This window comes from Pelophylax lessonae, assembly GCF_965119305.1.
Source record: "Pelophylax lessonae genome assembly, chromosome: 3".
NCBI classification, from domain to species: domain Eukaryota; kingdom Metazoa; phylum Chordata; class Amphibia; order Anura; family Ranidae; genus Pelophylax; species Pelophylax lessonae.
Genome location: NC_138770.1, coordinates 421,079,318 through 421,100,584, shown reverse-complemented (window position 1 = coordinate 421,100,584; position 21,267 = coordinate 421,079,318). Strand labels below are relative to the sequence as shown.

At 45.6% G+C, this 21,267-nt stretch overlaps 1 protein-coding gene across 2 annotated transcripts in view; it reads right to left on the bottom strand.

Moving 5' to 3' along the window:
* The window catches only part of TRMT11 (tRNA methyltransferase 11 homolog), a 195,216-nt gene that overhangs the window by 160,768 nt on the left and 13,181 nt on the right, over positions 1-21,267 (bottom strand). Inside the window, exon 6 of one of the 2 annotated variants that reach the window (XM_082252119.1) lies at positions 4,807-4,941. In XM_082252119.1, the coding sequence (XP_082108245.1) occupies positions 4,807-4,941 (135 nt within the window). Of the gene's footprint in view, positions 1-4,806; positions 4,942-21,267 lie in introns of those variants that run through there. The other variant, XM_082252120.1, reaches the window with a different exon arrangement.

Genomic DNA, 21,267 nt, shown 5'->3' with positions numbered 1-21,267 from the left:
ATGGAGGAGTTTTCAACTTACTTTGAAAGGCTTTACAAGTCTGATTCTTCCGGGAATGCTCTTAATATGCATGACTTTTTACGGGACTTACCCATACCTAGCGTTTCCGCAAATCATAGGGATATCCTGGAAGCAAACTTCACTGTAGCAGAAATCAAAATGGTAATCAAGGACCTTAAGATGGGCTCTTGCCCTGGCCCCGATGGCTTTTCTAACATTTACTATAAAACTTTTTCGGAGTTGCTCTCCCCCTGTCTAGCGAGGTTCTTTAATACTCTCAAAGGTGGGGCTCCCATAGATAAGCAGAGTAACCTGGCATTTATCTCAGTCATTCCAAAACCAGACAAGGACCCAGGTGAGGTGGGTAATTATAGACCTATCTCGTTAATCAATAATGATTTAAAAATCCTCACTAAAATCCTGACCAATAGATTAGCGTCTTTCATCAACCATTATATTCATAAGGATCAAGTAGGCTTCATCCCGGGGAGGCAGGGCCCAGACCAAGTGCGCCGTGCTATCGATATAATTACCATATTGCAAACTGGGTGGGACGGTAGCGGTCCACAGGAAGGTATTCTTCTTTCTATAGATCTCCAAAAGGCTTCGATTCCGTTGAATGGCCGTATTTATTTACGATTTTGGAACGTTGGGGATTTGGGGATAACTTTCTGGGCATAATCAGGTCTCTCTACTCTTCTCCGACAGCACAAATCAGATACCAGGGCTTCTATTCGCAGGCATTCCTGATTTCAAAAGGAACAAGGCAGGGCTGTCCCCTATCCCCCCCTTATATTCGCTATAGCGATAGAAATGCTGGCCCTCGCGCTCCGTACCAACCCAGACATAAAAGGGGTGTCATGCGGCCCCCAAGAACATAAATGTGCATTGCGTGCGGATGACGTACTTATGTTTGTATCTTCTCCTTCCACCTCCCTGCCAAACATTTGCAAGGTGTTGGACGACTTTGCGGAGTTCTCTGGTCTCAAGGTGAACTTGGCGAAGTCATCGGTTTTGAATGTCTCAGTCAATGCTGGGGAGGCTCAAAGATTAAAATCCTCATTTGCATTTCCCTGGAACGACAAGCAACTTAAATATTTGGGGGTTACCCTGACGACAAAGTTGGAGGATCTCCACAAAGCGAATTACACAAATATCTACCAATCCTTGGGTAAAGAAATGCAGGGATGGTCACTTCATCATTTATCGTGGTTGGGTAGAATCAATGCCATAAAGATGAATCTGCTTCCCAGGCTCCTTTACTTGTTCAGAGCATTGCCGATCCCCCTTCTTAAGGCCCCGCTACGATATTTTCAAAATTCAGTCATTAAATTTATCTGGGGTAGCAAGGGATACAGATTGTCTCGCAAGATTCTGTACAGCCCGAGGAAACAAGGAGGGCTAGGAGTTCCCAATCTCTGGCTTTATTATCAAGCAGCCAGACTGGCTCAACTATCTGTTGTATATTCTCGCTATGAAAAGCCAGATTGGGTTCAAATAGAAAGACAAGCAGTACCCTCTTACACTGGATTTTCTTCTCTGGTGTCCCCCTAAAAATAGGCCTCCCATTCTATCCCCGGTTCTGTCGTCCTCCTTCGCTTTATGGGACAAACTAAGGCATTTGCCCTCCCTAACCTCTAGAATGAGTCCGTTATCACATCTATTTCACAATCCGACCTTTACCCCCGGGATGGACATCAAGGCGTTCCAATGGTGGTTAGACAAGGGCCTCTATCGTATCGGACATTTTTTTTTTACACAAAACGGACCCTTCTCCCTTGCACATTGTACTAACAAGCTTAAAATGCCAAAATCTGAAACATACCGTTTCTATCAAATCTCCCATTTCCTTTCATCAATCTCAGCAAAGGAGACTCCCCCCCCCCCCCTATCCTTTACGGAATACGAGGTATGGTGCTGTAACTCCAAGGAGCAGAGAGGGGGGCATCTCTCGGATATACCTGTCACTTGCTTCCATACAGGACAAATTGCCTTATATGAAGGCTTGGGAATCGGAGTTGGCGGAATCTTGGGATGTGGAGGAATGGGGCAGAGCATGCTTCCGATCTTTTCCAGGGATAGGCAGCGTGTCTTTGATGAAAGCTGGCTTAAAAGTCATAACCCGTTAGTACTTGGTGCCAACGAGGCTGCACAGCATGTATCCTTCCTCCTCACCCCTTTGTTTCAGGGGATGTCAGCTCTGGGGGTCCATGATCCATGTATGGTGGGAATGTCCACGTATAAGAGGCACCTGGGATCGGATCTTTCATATGATCTACAAGGTCACTAACCACAGAATTCCTAAATCGGTCCAAATAGCCCTACTAAATAAACAAATTCCTGGGGTGCCGAAACACACCCAAAAGCTGATTCTGTACATTTTACTCGGTACTAGGCTCTCTATTGCGGGAGCTTGGAAAAAATCTACTGTCTCTATCCGGAAGATTCGCAATAAGATCACATGGGTTATGGCCCAGGAAAGAATGGTAAGTGTGCTCACGAACACTGTGTCGAAATTTGAAAGCATCTGGGAACCTTGGGCCACATATGTGGGAATCTCCTTGGTTCCCGGCGTGAACCTGAACTAAAGGATAATCGCCTGCGGCCCTGGAGACCGGCTGTCCCTTAGCGTTTCTGCTGCTTTTCTTTTCCCCCTCTTTACCCTTTTTTTCTTTCCCCCCTGGCCTCTTTCTTTCTTCACCTACTTTAGGCCAGTAGGCCCTTTTGTTTGACTTCATTGAGATAATTATCACCTTCCATAATGAACCACGCGATGAGGGGTTCTGTTTTTGTTTATAGTATTATCCCTTTTGGTATATGCTAAATATATGGGGAAGTTGGGTCTGAAGTCCCTCTCTCCCCCCGGGTTATCCAATCTTTATTCTGTTATGGCTGGTCCTGACTTCTTTGCCACCTAGATATTGTTGTTACCATCTCTCCCAATAGGGCTATGGGGGTCAGGACCAGGATGTTATCTATGCCAATGAGGCTGTTTATACAAGGTTATGAACTTCACTACAGTATTCATGTTTAGTAAGGGGTATGGAAATTATCGCCCTATTATTCTACCGTAAGCTCTAGTTCTGCCAATGGGTTGAATATGCTTCACAGCTGATTTTTACCAATCTCCTACTGTTGTATCACCCTTCATACTACTGTTTTGAACTTTTGATGCATTATCTTCTTTACTCAATAAAAACTCATTGTAAGTAGATTGCCATTTCCCCCGGGATGCAGTTTTTGCTCCCACTGGGGTGTCCCGGGAGGGATGGGGAAATATCGGATATCTTGTCTGTCGTTACCACCATGATATGCCTCAGACATGGATCTGCCTTACTAGTTTACTATGTCTACTAATGCCTCTCATTGTTCTTTATTCTAGGTGGAATGTTACATTAATACTGCACTGCTGTTTTTGCTTGTAATCTTTTCTTTTCCCTTGTTGAAAACTCAATAAAGACCATTGAAACTAAAAGTTGAGAAAATCTTTTTATAAAAACGTCCCACCGCGCTACAGCGCCCCTAAAAGGTCAGGCACAGCGCACTGGAGACCCCCAGTAGATGCACCAGGAGGCCCAGAACGTCTGCACAGCACATGTCTGCAGCGATCTCGATCCAGAAAGAAAGATCTGAGGAGCAGCACTAGGGTATAGGGAGAGGCTCCACCAAGAAAAAATGCCTCCAGGAACTACCAAAACATGGCCGCCAGTGATTCCTATTAGAAATCCACAGCAAAATGGCAGCTGGTGTACCAACATGGCCGCCGAATCTTGCAGAGCACATGGGCTATAAGAAAATGGTGGCCTGCGGAGCTACTGAGGACCCTCATGGGGATCCCCCAGCCTCCTGGACGGGATCGACAGGAAAGGGGCAATAGGAGTGACAAGGAAAAACCCCCGCACGATTACTCCTCCTTTGCCGGCAGCGCACACCCCCCCCCCCCACCTGCGGCCTGATCGGTCCCAGCCCCCGGGAGTAGTTATAACCATCCCGCAGCTCTAGTAGTAAGGGGGAGGGGTGGCAGGTAGGTGGGGGGTGCGTGACAGGACAGAGGGAAACCCAGGGTTGTGAGGGTCTGACCGCCCTAGGCATCCACCCTAAAATCCACCAGGGGAAGAGGGGGGAACATTTACGCACCATACCAGGAACAGGCGGGCGCCATCTCCTGACAGAAGCCCTCTCTGCCGAAGTGGGGGGCTGTTGGCCAATAGGAACGCTGCGACTCGGGCCTAGACCCTGTCGTATGCGACCTGGTGAGACGTTTAACTCGCGGGGCCATTCCCTATCCAGTGGGACTATGTCGCGGCCGACCTAGGAAGGAGCTGGGGTCTGCGCGTATGCACTGGTCGGCTGGGGTGACCACTGGATCTATATATTCAGCCCGTCGCCCAGATCCGGCTTAGTTGCTTGTAGATCTCACAGGAAAAAAATTTGGAGAAAAAGCTAACTAGAGAAAACTATCTAGAGAAAAAACTTTGCCAGGACCAGAGATACCAGCAAGGAACTAGGTCCTTACTCCTGACTAGGCAGATTAAAACTGACATCCTATAGCAGGGAGTGAGGTTATACCCCCTGGGACTGCTTATAGGCGTAGACGGAACTTTTTTATGCCTAGTGTCCTACTCCTGCGGGGGGGGCAGTATAACCCTACGGATATGAAGATCAGAGACTGCGTCCGTCAATGAACGATAGAGAAAGGAAGTCTGAATCTAATCAAACTTACTTCACATGCAATCCAGACTGGAAAAAGAAATTAAAATAATAATTTTAACAGTCTAAAATGATTATTTAACCTGTGGTACTCACCCACCGGCCAAAGTAGATCTGCAGTGGGACATCGGGTGCAGCGTTTGGGTCTTGACCATAATCTTCCAACACATAGAATATATGTTCTGCATTCTGTAAACTCACTCTTCCTTTAAATGGTATGAATTCCATTGCCTGTTTTTAATATGTGAAAAGAACAGATCTGTATTTACAATTATTCCATATATTACACAAATTATTTATGCACAGGACTAAAATTGGTACTTAACAAGTGCAATTAATTATTGGTTGCAGAAGACCTGCTGGTAAGATTCCACACACAAGCTCAAACAGAAATCTTTGGTTTCCTCTCAGACGCTGAACACGTGTCTTCCAACATCTGATCACCAAACAAGACACTGTGTAATACGTCACAGTAGAATATTTAGCTAAAAAATACATAACCGGGCTATTCCACAAGGCACGAATCAGTGGAACAAGACGAGTCTATGTAAATTGACTGCGTAAATTTCACGTTAATGTCCCTGACTAAAGCTGTTTTAGCAGGAACCAGGTGACTTTCAGAACATGTGCACTGCTGTCTGCATTCGATCAGCACTGATCTGTATATTCTGATGGGGGGGGGGGGGGGGGGGGGACACTGGTTAGGCACACAGTTAACCCTTTGATCGCCCCTGATGTTAATCTTTTCCCAGCCAGTATCATTAGAACAGTGACAGTGCATATTTTCTAGCACTGATCACTGGATTAGCGTCACTGGTCCCCAAAAAGTGTCAAAAGTGTCAGTGTCCAAATGTGCGCCGCAATATCGCAGTCCTGCTAAAAGTGGCTGATTGCTGCCATTACTAGTAAAAAAAACAAAAGTAAAATAAAAATCTCATAGTTTGAAGGCGCTATAACTTTTGCGCTAACCAATCAATATACACTTATTGTGATTTTCTTTACCAAAAATATGTAGAATACATATTGGCCTAAGCATATGAAGAAATTTAATTTTTTTTAATTTTTTATTAGATATAGGTTTTATAGCACAGTAGAAATATTGTTTTTTTTTTTTTTTTTCCAAAATGATCAGTCTTTTTTTGTTTATAGAGCATAAAATAAAAAATGCAGAAGTGACCAAATACCACCAAAGAAAACTAATTGTGGGGAAAAAATTGGATTTTTGACTTACCGTAAAATCCATTTCTCTGATCTTCACTGACGGACAAAGCTCATGATTCTTCTTAACCAATGGGTTATACTGCCCCCTACAGGAGTAGGACAGTAGGCAGGAAAAAGCTTTACTATGCCTATGGGCAATCCCAGGGGGTATACACCCACACTTAGCTATAGGCACTCAGTTTTGTTACAAGCAGTGTCAGAAGGGGTGGGTGCTGTGTCCATCATTGAAACATCAGAGAAATGGATTTTTCGGTAAGTCAAAAATCCCATTTTCTCTTTCGTTCATTGAGGAACACTGCTCCTGATCTTCTTAACCATCGGGACGTCCCAAAGCAGTGTTAAACATGAGGGGTGGGAAAACAGCAGAAAAAAATCCCCAAAGCTAACCATAGCCAACCAGGAAACATAGAGCTCAACCAAAACAACTGGAGCTCACCTGGAAAAAAAAAAACAAACAAAATAAAAACAATACATCCTCAAAGTGGACAGGTCCTCTAAACAGCAGCCTGCAAAAACCTGCGGCCAAAAGAAGCACCCGCAGATGCAAACACATCCACTTTATAAAACTTTGTAAAAGTGTGCACAGATGACCAGGTGGCAGCCTTGCAAACCTGCATCTCTGAAGCCTGATGATGGAGGGCCCAGGAGGCACTAAGCGCCCTAGTAGAATGTGCCAACAGGGAAAGGAGGAACCTGACCCCCTTATTGAATAGGCCTGAATCACTGTCTGTCTGATCCATCTGGAAATGGTCGCTGCAGAAACGGCCAACCCTTTTCGAGGTCCAACCGTGAGTACAAACAGTGAGTCTAACTTCCTAAAAGACTCTGTAGCTGCCAGGTATACCCTGATTACCCGAACCACATCCAGAGAATGCAGAGCAATTTCCTTAGAATGTTTAGGCCTGGGACATAGGGAAGGCAACACAATGTCTTCATCCAAATGGAAAAAAAAGAGATGACCTTTGGAAGGAACAACAGACAGGGACGAAGAACCACCTTAGCTTTGTAAGCCAACAGGTAAGGTGAACGACAAGAATACGCCATCAGCTCCGACACCCTGTATGCAGAAGTAATAGCCACCAAAAAGGCCATCTTCTGGGACAACGTAAGCAGGGGAACCTCCCGAAATTTTCAAGTTCTCTGGCTAAAGGTAAGCACCAAGGAAAGTGTGGCCAATGGACGTTGAAAGAAAACCGCCAAGGCCAAAACCTGGTCCTTGATGGTACTCAAGGCCAGGCGCTGCTCAACCCCCCAGTGGAGGAAAGCCAAGATCCGAGCCACCGAAAAGAAGCGAGGGAGAACCCCAAAAAACTCACACCACGCAACGTATGTCTTCCAAATATGATGGCTGATCTTCCCAGAGGTAGATTTTCTAACCTTTATCCGTGTATGAATCACCGATTTAGACAAACCTCTATCCTTCAGCGCCTGGCTTTCAACAGCCAAGCCGTTAAAACCAGCGACTGTAAAGCAGGACGGAAGATTGGTCATTGAGACAGCAGATCTTCCCTGAAAGGAAGTCTCCAAGGAGCATCAGCGTACCAGATTGGCGTACCAAGACCGGCAAAATCAGTCTGGAGCCACCAGATCGGAATCCCTTGCTGCTCCCTCGATCCTGCACAGGAATCTTGGCAGAAGTTTGAGAGGGGGGGAAAGACATAAATCAGACGATACTGACACCAATGAGCCACTAATGCATCTGCGGCGTCGACCAGAGGGTCCCGAGACCATGCCACAAACCTCTGTACCTTCCATGGAATGTGTACAGCAGAGAGGGTTGGAACAATCTTTCGGCCCATATTAGAATGCCGGCTACTTCCCGATCCGCCAGGACACCTTGTGCCCCCACGGTGATTGACATAGGCCACGGACGGGATATTGTCCGATTTAATTCGTACCGGAAACCCCTGAAGAAAAATTGTTCAATGATCCAGACAAAGTCTGATCGCTCGGAGTTCCAGTACATTGATCGTCAGTCTGGACTCTTCCCGAGTCCAGACCCCCTAAGCAAAAGCTGTGCCGAGGACGCCTCCCCACCCGGACAGGATAGGCATCCGTGGTGAAAACTGCCCAGAACAGGGGGAGAAGGGTTTCCCTGTCGAAGTGCCAGGGATCAAAGCCACCTCTAGAGACTGGATTCTTGTCCCATTTCACCAAAATCTCTTTTATCAGAGATCTCGTGTGGAACTGTGCAAACAGAACTGCCTCGAAGGTAGACACCATAAGGCCAAGCGAGCGCTCGCAGGCCTTAGCGTGGAGCTGAGGCCTGCGCACATTCACTGGCCAGACTGGGGGGACCCTCTGGATCTACATTATCCAATCTGTCGCTCAGTCCGGCAGTTGATAGTAGATTCTCACAGGAACAAAATAACAAAGATAGGAAAAAAATCTATTTAAAAAAGGAAAGAAATTACTCCTGACTAGGCAGAAAAAAAACTGAGTGCTATAGCTGAGTGTGGGTGTAGCTTTTTCCTGCCTAGTGTCCTACTCCTGTAGGGGGCAGTATAACCCAATGGTTAAGAAGAGTCAGGAGCTGTGTCAATGAACGAAAGAGAAAAACAAAAAACATTTTATTTGGGTACAGCGTTGCACGACCGCACAATTGTGAGTTAAAGTACCGCAGTGTGTATCCCAAAAAAATGGCCTGGTCATGAAGGGGGTAAATCTTCCGAAGGTCAAAGTGGTTACCACCAGTGAGTTTTTTGCTACAGAAATAAAAAAAATAAAAAAAATTTGAAAAAAAAAAACACATTTTTCTTTGCTTCCGTTATAAAATTTTTCAAACAAATTTATCGGCGAATAACACGCACCTTAATTTTAAGAGGGAGGTTTCAGGAAAAAAAAAAAAAAAAAAAAAAAAAAAACTTACATTTTAAATAAAGAAGGGTTCAGTGCCCATCAAACCAGCTTTATCAGTGCCCATCTGCAGCCTCACCAGTGCCCATCAATGCAGCCATCAATGCAGCCTGATCACTGCCGCATTACACAGAGCGATCTCATGTTTACTCAGTGCCTGCAGTCACACACAGTCCTGGAACAGCTCCTATGATAGACAGAACACTGGTCCAATTGCAGGACATGTGACGGGACTGCATGTGACTGCGAGCGCTGAGTAAACAGGAGATCCCGACTCTGTGTAATCGGAGTTCACCCTCCCCCCCCTCCTTCTCCGAGGCAGCCAGGTAAAATATCGGCGAATAACACGCACACATGATTTGCCCTCTATTTTCAGGGGGAAAAAGTGTGTTATACGTCGATAAATACGGTAATCTTTTTACATATATTGGGGCCAAATTGGATTCTGCTGCATTTATTTGGAAAGAATAACCCAAATTAGTGTATATGATTTAGTCTCTATGAAAGTTCTACCAACTATGGTATATATAATTTAACAATTGATCAATATAGATGTACTAACAGCCTATCAGCCTATCAGCCTATCTAGAGGCTCCAACATGCCAGAACAGTAAAAATACCCTTATGTTATTTTTAGAGACATGGTGTTTTTTGAAATTGTAATTTTTTTTATCACATTTTTTTAGAAAGTGAAGAAAATGAATAATAAAATGTAATACAGTGTCATCTTATGACTGGTATGGCGGTGATCAGAGATATTAACTGGTGACAGTGGGTTAACCTCCTCCCACCCAGCCAATGCATATAAACAGCCGGGTGGGAGCTTCCTTCTGAGTGGACATGCCTGAAAGTCCTTCAGAAGGAAGGAGATTGCACACTGCAGCTGCGTGATCTCGGTGTGCCTGTGTCCCCAGGACACAGCGCAACACCGCTCAGCAGGAGGCTGTGATTGGACCTCCTGATCACATGACGGCTGTGTCCAATCACACCCGTCATGTAATGTCAACACAGCTGTTTTAACGGTGATCGGATCTGTACCGCCAGCTGGGGATCAGTGAGTATTGAGCTGTTTTAACTGCTTTTTACTCAGCGATCACTCAGCTAGTGTCCTCAGCACAGTGAAAACCACTGTCACACATCGGTCCCAGTAATATAATCTGTTACAGTAAACATCTGCCACACCTGTCCGTGATCGTCTGCCACACCTGTCCCAGTCAACATCTGCCACATTCCAGTGATCAACATCTGTCACATGGCCTTCAAAAATGTGATAGGTACTCAGGAAATGAAATGTTTAATTTATGCCTTTAGAAAGCCTGACGATGCTACTTGGATGGTGGGCCTCTGTATGTGGTCAGCCTGTGGAAAAGTCTCACTCATATGGTATCACCATACTCGGGAGGAGTAGCAGAATATATTTTGGGGTGTAATTGAAAGTTTATAGATGCCATGTGTAAGAAATAACTTGTTAATATGACAATTTTGTGGGAAAAAAAAAATCTTTATTACCCAAACTATTGTGGGAATAAATTGCAATTTAAAAAAAAAACTCACTATGCCTCTGATTAAATGCCTTGGACTGTCATATTTACAAAAAGGAGTCATTTGGAGGGTATTTGTACTGTCTCAAGGGCCTCAAGAAATTTGATAGGTAGTCAGTACATCAGGATTGATCAATTTTCAATTATACGTAGCCTAGCTTGAAGACTCTATAACTTTCACACAAACCTATTGTCATACACTTATCAGGATTTTTTTTACCAAAGACATGTAGCAGAATATATTCTGGCCTAAATTTATAACAAAATTTGATTTTATTGGTATTCTTTTGAAACAGAAAGTAGAAAATAGTTTTTTTTTCGAAATTTTTGCTTTTTCACTTATAATCACAAAGAAAAAAAAAAAACCCAGTGGTGAATAAATACCACCAAAAGAAAGCTCTACTTGTGTGAACAAAATGATACATTTTTTTGGCTTCAGTGTAGCATGACTGAGTAATTGTCATTCAAAGTGCGAGAGCACTGAAAGCTGAAAATTGGTCTGGGAAGGAAGGGGGTGAAGGTGCCCAGTATTGAGGTGGTTAAATAAAAAAATAAAAAAGATTAACAAAAAACAGTGCAGTGTTACCATAGTGACACTGTACTACTCCGTGGAGGTGATCAGGGTTTTTTTATCTACACTATGGATTGCTTATAACAGTGATGATCACTGTTATAAGTCATTATTTCTATGAATGGCATCTGTTCAAGTGTACAACTGTGATAGCTATGATTGGTCACAGCTATTACATGGTACAGGTGCACAGCGATTGGCCCTGTCTGTACCATGTGATCACTGAACAATCACAGTGATCACAATAATACATAATGAATGGTTACAAATGAATGCCATTCCATGTGTACATTTGACATGTGATGCTGTGATTGGTCATAGCGAGCTGTCATCCGCTGTGTCTAGTGGACACAGCGGGAGACCGATCAAGTAACAGCGCAGGAGGGCGTACGCCTGGAAGACTTCATATGACATCCACCCAGGATTAGAAAGCCCCCACTCAGGCTGAGAGGGAGATAGCTACACAATGTGAGTCTCTTCTGTATTTTTTCAGAGTTACTGAAAGAAGAGCCTGCATTCTGGAGGTACAGAACGGAGTAAAGAGAAAGTGGATCCAGCAAAAATGCTAGTTTTGGCCAACTCAGAGATAAGTAGTCAAAATCATCTGGTGAGTGCTTATTCCTTGGCGTGCACTGTGGTGAACAATTAAAAAAATGGTGGAAGACAAGGGGGAATAACTGAAAATTGTTTAAACACATTTTGCACTGGGCACTTTATTTCTAAGGACACGGTTTTGGAAGTTGAGGAATTGTTTAAGAGTGTACTCATTTTTATCACATAGACAGTTTTATTTTTATTTGTACTTCTATACAGCAGGGTCATGGCATTTGTGATAGTTGTATGATAATTGAGACACTTTAAACATATACTTTGAATCTATTAATTTTAAGAACATTAGGAGTGCTGAGCTATACACTCACTCACAACTTTTAAGTGTCTACTGGGTCTAATATACCTGAAACTTCATCCCTCTGTACTAGAGATCTAGTCCATAGGCATGGGCACAGAGGTAAAGCCACAAGACAGCATTCCAAGACATTTCATAAAGTGGTAGTAAAATGGTATTTTGGGTTATACTGCCCCCTACAAGAGTAGGACACCAGGCAGAAAAAAAAATCTGACTATATCCAAGGGCAGTCCCAGGGGCTATAGGTAGTCAGTTTAGTTACAAACAGCGTAAGAAGAATTAAAACTCCACAGAGGGGTGGTTGCTGTGTCCGTTAATGAACATCAGAGAAATGGAATTTAGGGAAAGTCAAAAATCCCATTTTCTCTTTCGTTTATTGATGGAAACAGTTCCTGATGTTCTAAAGCAGTGTTAAACATGAGGGGTGGGAACAGCAAAAAAAATTCCCAAGGCTAACTTTAGCCAACTAGGTAAAACAGGAGCACAACTAATTTAACTGGAGCTCATCTGAAAAAAAAAAAAAAAAAAAAACCACAACAACAACAATACACTCTCAAAGAGGACCAGATCCTCTAAACAGCAGCCTGCAAAACTTTGAGGCCAAAAGGAAGCATCAGCAGATGCCAACACATCCACTTTATAGAACTTTGTGAAAGTGTGCACCGACGACCAGGTGGCAGCCTTGCAAACCTGCGTCACTGACACCTGATGACAGAAGGCCCAGGAGGCACTGAATGCCCGAGTAGAGTGCGCCTTGACAGGGAAAGGAGGGACCTGTTCCTTGATGGAATAGGCCTGAATCACCGTCTGTCTGATCAATCTGGAAATGGTCACAGAGGAAGCGGACAACCCTTTCCGAAGCCCATCCATAAGCACAAATAGGGAGTCTGATTTCCTAATAAGGGCTCCGTAGCTGCCAGGTACACCCTAATTGCCCGGACCACATCAAAGGCATGCAAAGCAATTTCCTTTGGCCTGGGACACAGGGAAGGCAACACAATGTCTTCATTCAAATGATAATCAGAGACAACTTGAGGAAGGAACGACGGACAGGGGCGAAGAACCACCTTATGTGAACAACAGGGTAATGCTGCCAAATTTGACACCCTGTGCGCAGAGGTGAAAGCCACCAAAAAGGCCACCTTCTGGGACAGTGTAAGCAGGGGAATCTCTCAAAAGGATGCTTCTGGAGGCCTGAGAGCACCAAATTAAGGTCCCAAGGCTGCAACAGAGACATCACTGGAGGGGTCAAGCGCCTAACTCCCTGAAGAAAAGCACACACCAAGGAGTAAGTGGCCAAGGGCCGTTGAAAGAAGACTGCCAAGGCCGACACCTGACCCTTGATGGTACTCAAGGCCAGTTTCTGCTCAACCCCCCATTGAAGGTCAAGATCCGAGGCACCGAAAAAAAGAGCGAGGATGAACCCCAAGAGACTCACACCACGCAATGTACGTCTTCCACGTACGATGGTAGATCTTCCTAGAAGTAGATTTCCTAGCTTTTAATAGCATTGGAATCAGTGACTCAGACAAACCTCTATCCATCAGCACCTAGCGTTCAACAGCCAAGCTGTCAAAGCCAGTGACTGTAAAGCAGGATGGAAGATTGGTCCTTGGGACAGCAGATCCTCCCAGAGAGGAAGCTTTAAAAGGAACGTCGGCGACCAGCCACACCAGATCGACGTACCAAGCCCAGGGAAGCCAGTTCGGGCCACTAAGATGACCAGAATCCCTTCTGCCTCGATTCTGCATAGAAGTCCTGGCAGAAGCCTGAGGGGAGGGGAGGGGAGGCGTAAATCAGACGATACTGACCCCACGGGGCCACCAGCGCATCCGTGGCATCTGCCAGAGGATCATGTGACCGAGCCACAAACCTCTGCACCTTTCTGTTGAGCCGGGACGGCAACAGATCCATCTCAGGGATACCCCACTGGAGACACAACTGATGAAACACCTCCAGATGAAGGGACCACTCCCCTTGGTCCAACGCCTGCTGAATGAGGTAATCTGCCTGCCAGTTTTCACCCCAGGAATTATTACGACGCAGAGGGCTGGAATAAACTGTTCTGCCCACCTTAAAATGCCGGCTACCTCCAGAGCCTCCAGGACACTTCTTGTGCCCCCCTGGTGATTGACATAAGCCACAGCCTTGGCATTGTCTGATTGAATGCGCACTGGAAATCCCTGAAGACGATCCGTCCAATGTTCCAGGCAAAGTCTGATCGCTTAGAGTACCAAGACATTGAACGGTAGTCTGGACTCTTCCATTTTCCAGACGCCGAGCCAAAACTTCAGAGAACGTTTCCCCAGTCAGAGAGGCTGGCATCTGTGGTGATCACTGTTTAATACAAGGGGAGGAAGGATTTGCCCAGCTGAAGCACTGAAGAACAAACCCACCATATCAGGGTTTCTTTCGTTTCGTGGCTCAGCCGAATCTGATAGTCTGCGGATTCTTGACCCATTTGGCCAAGATCTTCCTTGCAGTGTCCACGTATGGAACTGTGCAAACAGAACCGCCTCGAAGGTAGACACCATAAGGCCCAGCACCCACATGAAAGTCTTAAGGGATTAGCATCTGCTGGACAGCAGGAGACGAATTACAGCCTGCAGTTTCTTTAGTTTCTACAGAGGAAGGAGAACTCTGGCTAAGGCCGAGTCCAAAGTCAAACCCAGATAATCCAGCTTTGTGGATGGAACCAGAGCAGACTTCTGAAAATTCAGAATCCAGCCAAACACCCCCAATATCGTATGGTGGTTTCCAGGTTTACCAACAGAGCAGTAGGAGACTCTGCTCGCAGAAGGAGGTCATCCAAGTAGCCCAGTACCAGATCCCCTATTGGTGTAACAATGCTAGCACCGGGGCCAACACTTTCGTGAAGACCCGAGGAGCAGAAGCGAGACCAAAGGGTAACGCAACAAACTGATAATGCTCCTCTCCCATGGCAAAGCAGAGGAAGTGCTGGAGGCCGACACATATTGGAATGTAAAAGGTAAGTGTCCTTGATGTCGATGGAGGCAAGAAAAATCCCCCTAATGCAGGGAAGCCACCACCGTGCGAACTGACCTTTTGTGCACCTGCACAAAGCAGTTCAGCTCTTTGAGGTCAAGAATTGGACGCACCTTGCCTTCCTTTCTGGGGACTGTAAACAGGTTTGAGTAAAAACCCCTGAAAAACGTTCTGAAGTCGGAACCGGGATCATCACCCTTTAAAGTAAAAGGTCTTGCACCACCCCCAAAAAAGCCTATAAGCGGACCGGAGACAGTCGCACGTTGGAAGGAAGAACCTTACTGGAGGGTAAGAACGAAACTCGATCTTGTAGCCAGACCGAATGACCTAGTGGACCCTCCTGCCTTGAACCAGGGGAGTCTACGGGTCTGGGAACCAGCGAAGATGTCCCCCCACCAGAGATACGGGTGAGGGGTACCTTCCTGCTGAAGGGGCTTGTCCGTGGGTCTGGAGAAGGCCGCTCTTGATTTGCGAGACCAAGTTCGCTTGGATCCTCCAGAGGAGGCCCCGAAAGACTCCGATCCCTTGTCAGTCGACCCCGAGGGACGAAATAACTTCTTATGAGTCAAGAAGGAGGGCCAACATCTACGACAAGGGTCTTTGCCCTTAGTAGACTGTGGAAGAAAGGTACTCTTCCCCCCCATGAGACCTTTAATGACGTCATCCAGGGTAGCATCAAACAGGCGATCTCCTTGAAAGGGAAGATCAGTGAAGGCCTTTTTAGAAGTCTGGTCCCCAGACCAACAATTGAGCCAAAAGACACGCCAAAGGACCACTGCCGAAACAGAGAGCTGAGCCACTAGGGGAGCCGCATCCAAAGGGGAATCACAGATAAACTGCAGCCCCTGGACCAGCTGGTCTGCCAGCTCAGCAAAGGCAAGGGGGAGCTACTGCCCCTCCAGGTTACGGCACAAAAGTCTAGCCCATTCAGTCAGAGTCTGCGACACCAGGGCAATGGTGAATATCGGCCTCAGTGCTGAACCAGCCAAGGTGTACATAATACGGGCCACAGCCTCTGCCTTCCTGTCAGCCAGTTCCTTAACCACTTAAGCCCCGGAAGATTTTACCCCCTTCCTGACCAGGGGGTTTTTTGCGATTTTTTACTGCGTGACTTTAACAGACAATTGCGCGGTCGTGCGACGCTGTACCTAAACTAATTTCACGTCCTTTTTTTCCCACAAACAGAGCTTTCTTTTGGTGGTATTTGATCACCTGTGTGATTTTTTGATCATGCGCTATAAACAAAAAAAGAGCGTAAATTTTGCAAAAATAACAATATTTTTCACTTTTTTTTATATGAAATTCCCCCCAAAAAAAATGTAAAAATCAAAATTTTTAATCATTTTCGGCCAATTTGTTTTATGCTACATATGTTTGGTAAAAAAAAAAAAAAAAAGAAAAAAAAAAAAAAAAAAAAAATCGCAAAAAGCATATTTTGATTGGTTTGCGCAAAAGTTATCGCGTTTACTAACAAAGGGAAAGATTTTTGTCATTTTTGGTGTTTTTTTTTTTTTAACGAGTAATGGCGGCGATCTGCGATTTTTTTTGCGGTACTGTGACATTGCGGCGGACAGATCGGACCCTTGACTGACATTTTTGACACTTTTGGGGGTACCAGTGACATTACTGCAGTAATCAGTGCTATACATATGCACTGTTACTGTAAAAATGACACTGGCAGGGAAGGGGTTAACTGTATTGGACAGGGAGGGGTTAAGTGTGTCCTAGGGGCGTGATCTAACTGTAGTGGGACATGGCTACTAGTGTAAAAACAGAGATCAACGGTTCTACATAGTAGAACCGACTGATCTCCATTTTTACACAGGGGAGAATGACAGGCGGCTTGTTTACATAAGCGGTTCCGCCTTTCTCCCGCTGTACCGACGATCGTAGTGTGACCGGCGGACATCGGGTCCGCCGGTCACATGCCCGCACTCCTCCGTGAACGAGCCAAGGCGGGTCCCGCTATTGGCTCAAAACCCGGTGACAGGCGAGCGACGTAGACTCTGCCTGGCCGGGGCTGACTGCCGCAGTAAATATACTGTGCGCAGTCGGCAACTGGTTAAAGGCTGGGGACTAGTCAATCGGAATCATGGTTGCCTTGTTCAATCTGAAGACCGGAGGGTCCACCACCAGTGGAATAGTCCACTTCCTAATAAGGGACTCCTCAAAAGGGGTATTGCCTAGCAAAATCTCTTAGTCGTCCCCACTATTTAATGACAATTCTATCAAAATAGGAGGGGAAAGGGAACACCTTTTCCACTCTGGATGGCTTGTGAATGCCAAAGGGACCCTGTGCCTCCGCTGCAGCTTCAGCTGCGTCCTCCATCTTTAAGGTCTCACGCACAGCTACACTGAGTGCGTCCACCAGCACCTTTTCGTACACGGTTGCAGAAGTGGAGGAATCCTTCTCACTATCTGAGGATTCAGGGCACCTGGTCGCAGACCCATCAAGGTGACCCACGTCCACGGCGGCTGAATCAGATTCAGGATCTGATAAGACAGATGAGGCAGGGGGAAGGTGGAGGGGGGAGCTCTTTTTGTCAGCCCATCGCCCAAAAGCCACCTCCACCCGGGACACCAAGGACTCCTGGACCGCCGTCATTGCATCGATGGATGGATGGAACCAGGAGGGCCCTGCAGCCTCAGAGAGGGGATCAGGTGGGGAGATGTGCTCCAAAGACTCCATGAGTCACCAGGGGGACCCCACAAAAAAGTGTAAAACACTGCTAAGTGACAATCCTCACTGCTCTGACAGCCCACCCGGTTGCCAGCCACAGAGCACCAATCAATCCTCAGTAAAAAGGGATAGGACCCCACCAGAATCACCACCCTGCAGAAGCAAGGCACCGCAGCTACCAGGAGAATCAGCACTGCACGAACAGCGATCAGGAAACAAAAAGATCCAGGAGTCAGCACCAGGGGGTGAGGAGGGGCCCTCCCCGCTGAAATCGCTGCCCAGAGAACTTCATTGTCATGGCCGCCGCTATTTTCAATGGCAGACCACCGAAAAATGGCCGCTGGACTACACACCCATGGCCGACGTGCATTAAGCACACAGGCTACAAGAAAATAGCAGGCCCACGAGGCTCCCAGGGGGAATAGCTATGCATCAGGAAATGGGATGGGCAGGAAGGAGGGGCCCCTAGCAGGAGCCCCCACCAGGTACAGCCCCCTCCCCCCACAGCCGATCGCTCGGTCGCAGGCCGCGCACCCCCCCTGCCCCCACCCCAGGCAGTGGACCAGACCACCCCACAGCCCCAGCCTCAGTAAAGATGAGGGGAATCGGGGGGCGATATGGCCCACCAGACCGATGAGGGGGGTGCCTAACGGGAAGGAGGGGAACCCAGGAGTCCGACCGTCCCATCTAAATGGGGGGGCTGTCAGCCAGGAGGAGAACTCGGGCCACGACCCGGTCGTATGCGACCTCGCGAGTCGTTTAACTTGCAGGCCAACCCCTGTTCCAGTAGGGCTTTGTCGCGGCCAACCCAGCGCGGAGCTGAGGTTCTTCGCTCACTCGCTGGCCAGACTGGGGTGACAACTGGATCTAGATTATCCAGCCCAGTCCGGCATTTGATTTTAGATCTCACAGAAAAATAACCAGGAGAAAAATTCTATCTAAAAAGAAAAAATTGCCAGGATCAGAGATCCCAGCAAGGATCTATGTCCTTGCTCCTGACTAGGCAGAAAAAAAACAACACAACACCCACCCCTCTGTGGAGTAATTCTTCTACCTATACCAGAGAGAGGGAGTATACCCCCTGGGACTGCCCATACGGTAGGCATAGCCAGACTTTTTTTTTTCTGCCTACTGTCCTACTCCTGCAGAGGGGCAGTATAACCCTATGGAAGATCAGGAGCTGTGGCCGTCAATGAACGAAAGAGAAAAGTGTTTGTTTATTTATACCTACAGGTAAGCTTATGATAAGACTTACCTGTAGGTACAGTAAGTATCTCCTAAATTTGCACGGTTTAGGAGATCTTTAGTTTAGCAGCGCCGGTGATGGCATCCGTACTGCACTCTCAATGTACAGTGTGTTGTCCATGGAGAGCCGTGCCCTGTCAGCAGTGACAACGTGCTGATGGAGGGCTTCATTTTCAGGTGAGACTTTCATAATGTGCTGGCATGCAAAGTATACTAGCACATTATGACAGTAGTTTGCAGGGAGATTTTTTTTTGCAGTTTACTCCTGCTTTAACCACTCCAGCTCCGGAAGATCTACTCCCCTTCATGATCAGGCCATTTTTTGTGATACGGCATTGCATTACTTTAACTGACATTTGCCTGGTCTTGTGACACTATACCAAAACATTTTTTTGTCATTTTTAAAACATCCAATATAAAAAAATATAATGTTTTCATCAAGTAAGGCCAGTATGTATTCTGCTACATATTTTTGGTAAAGAAAATCCCAATAAGCGTATATTAAGTGGTCTGCACAAAAGTTATAGAGTCTACAAACTATGGGATATATTTATGGATTTTTTTTTTAAATTTTACTAGTAATGGTGGCAATCAGTGAATTCCATATTGCGGCGGACAAATGTGACTTTTTGGGAACCAGTGACACTAATACAGTGATCAGTGCTAAAAATATGTCACTGTACTAATGACACTGGGTGAGAAAGGGTTAACATCAGGGGAGATCAAAGGGTTAACTGTGTGCCTAGCTAGTGTTTTAGTGTATTTGGGGAGGTGCTTTTACAAGTGGAAGGCATTGATTGGTGTCCCTGTTTTGCAGACACACAGTATTAATGCTCTCTGTACGGACAGAACGTCATTCTTGTTTACATAAGCAGACTGCCGTTCTGCCTGTGTACCAAACAATCAGCGGGTGTCGGCGAACATAGAATCAGCGGGAACCGCTTATCAGCTCCCGCTGTGTAAATTCACAGTGGGAGTGAGCCGCCGGCGGGGCACACTCGCGCCTGATACCCGGAAGTGTAGAATCACACATATATACATGTGATCCTGCGCAGCACAGCGCGGCCACCCTGTAGCAGTGGAAACTGCTAAAGGGTGGTCGGCAACTGGTTGAACATGAATATTAAGCACTTACATACAGAGCAGTTACTCCTCCTTCCTGCCCAGACCAATTTTCAGCTTTCAGTGCTCTCACACTTAGAATGATAACTACTCAGTCATACAACGCTGTACCCAATCAAATTTTTTATCATTTTTTTCACACAAATAGAGCTTTCTTTTGGTAGTATTTAATCACCACTGGGTTTTTTATTTTTTGCGAAATAAGTGAAAAAAGAGCGAAAGTTTTGAAAAAAACACATTTTGTTTTAGTTTCTAATATAAAATTTTGCAAATAAGTAATTTTTTTCATAAATTTGGGTCAAAATTTATACTTATACATATCTTTGGTAAAAATAACCCAAATTAGTGGTTATTATTTAGTCTGTTTGAAAGTTATAGAGTCTACAAGCTATGGTGGCAATCATTGAAAACCGATCACACCTGATGTACCGACAGCCTATGTCAATTCTTGAGGCCCTGAAATGTCAGGACAGTACAAATACCCTCCAAATTACCCCTTTTTGGAAAGTAGACATTCCAGGGTATTTAGTAAGAGGCATGGTGAGTTTTTTGAAGTTGTAATTTTTTCCCACAATCCTTGGGAAAATGAAGAAATAATTTTTATTTTTTTTTACAAAAAATTGTCATAATAACAAGTTATTTCTCACACACAGTATATGCATACTTGCAATTACACCCTAAAATACATTCTGCTACTCCTACTGAGTATGGCAATACACATGTGTGAGACTTTTACACAGCCTGGCCACATACAGAGGCCCAACATTCAAGGAGCACCGTCAGGTTTTCTAGGTGCATAAATTACACATATAATTTCCTAACGACCTATCACAGTTTTGAAGGCCCTGGAGCACCAGGACAATGGAATTACCCACAAAATGACCCAATTTTGCAAAGCAAACACCCCAACGTATATTCTATGAGGCATAATGAGTCTTTTGAACATGTCATTTTTTTCCACGAGTTTTTGGAAAATGTGGAAAGAAAATGAAAACGCATTTTTTTTTTTTTTTTTTTTTTTTTTTTTTTACACAAAGTTGTCAATTTATAGGATATTTCTAACACATAGCATGTACATAGCAAAAATAACACCCCAAAATACATTCTGCTACTCCTCTTGATTATGGCGATACCACATATGTGGGACTTTGTCACAGCATAGCCACATACAGAGGCCCAACATACATCAGAGTACCTGAGTACTTGTCACCAGCCCATCAGAGTACCCGAGTACCTGTCATCAGAGTACCTGATGGGCTGGTGACAGGTACTAGGGTACTCTGATGGGCTGGTGACATGTACTTTGATGGGCTAGGTACTTTGATGGGCTAGTGACAGGTACTCTTTATTGGGGGGGGGGGGCAATCAGTGTGTTTTGGGGTGCACTATGATCGGTAACTAGCTGTTA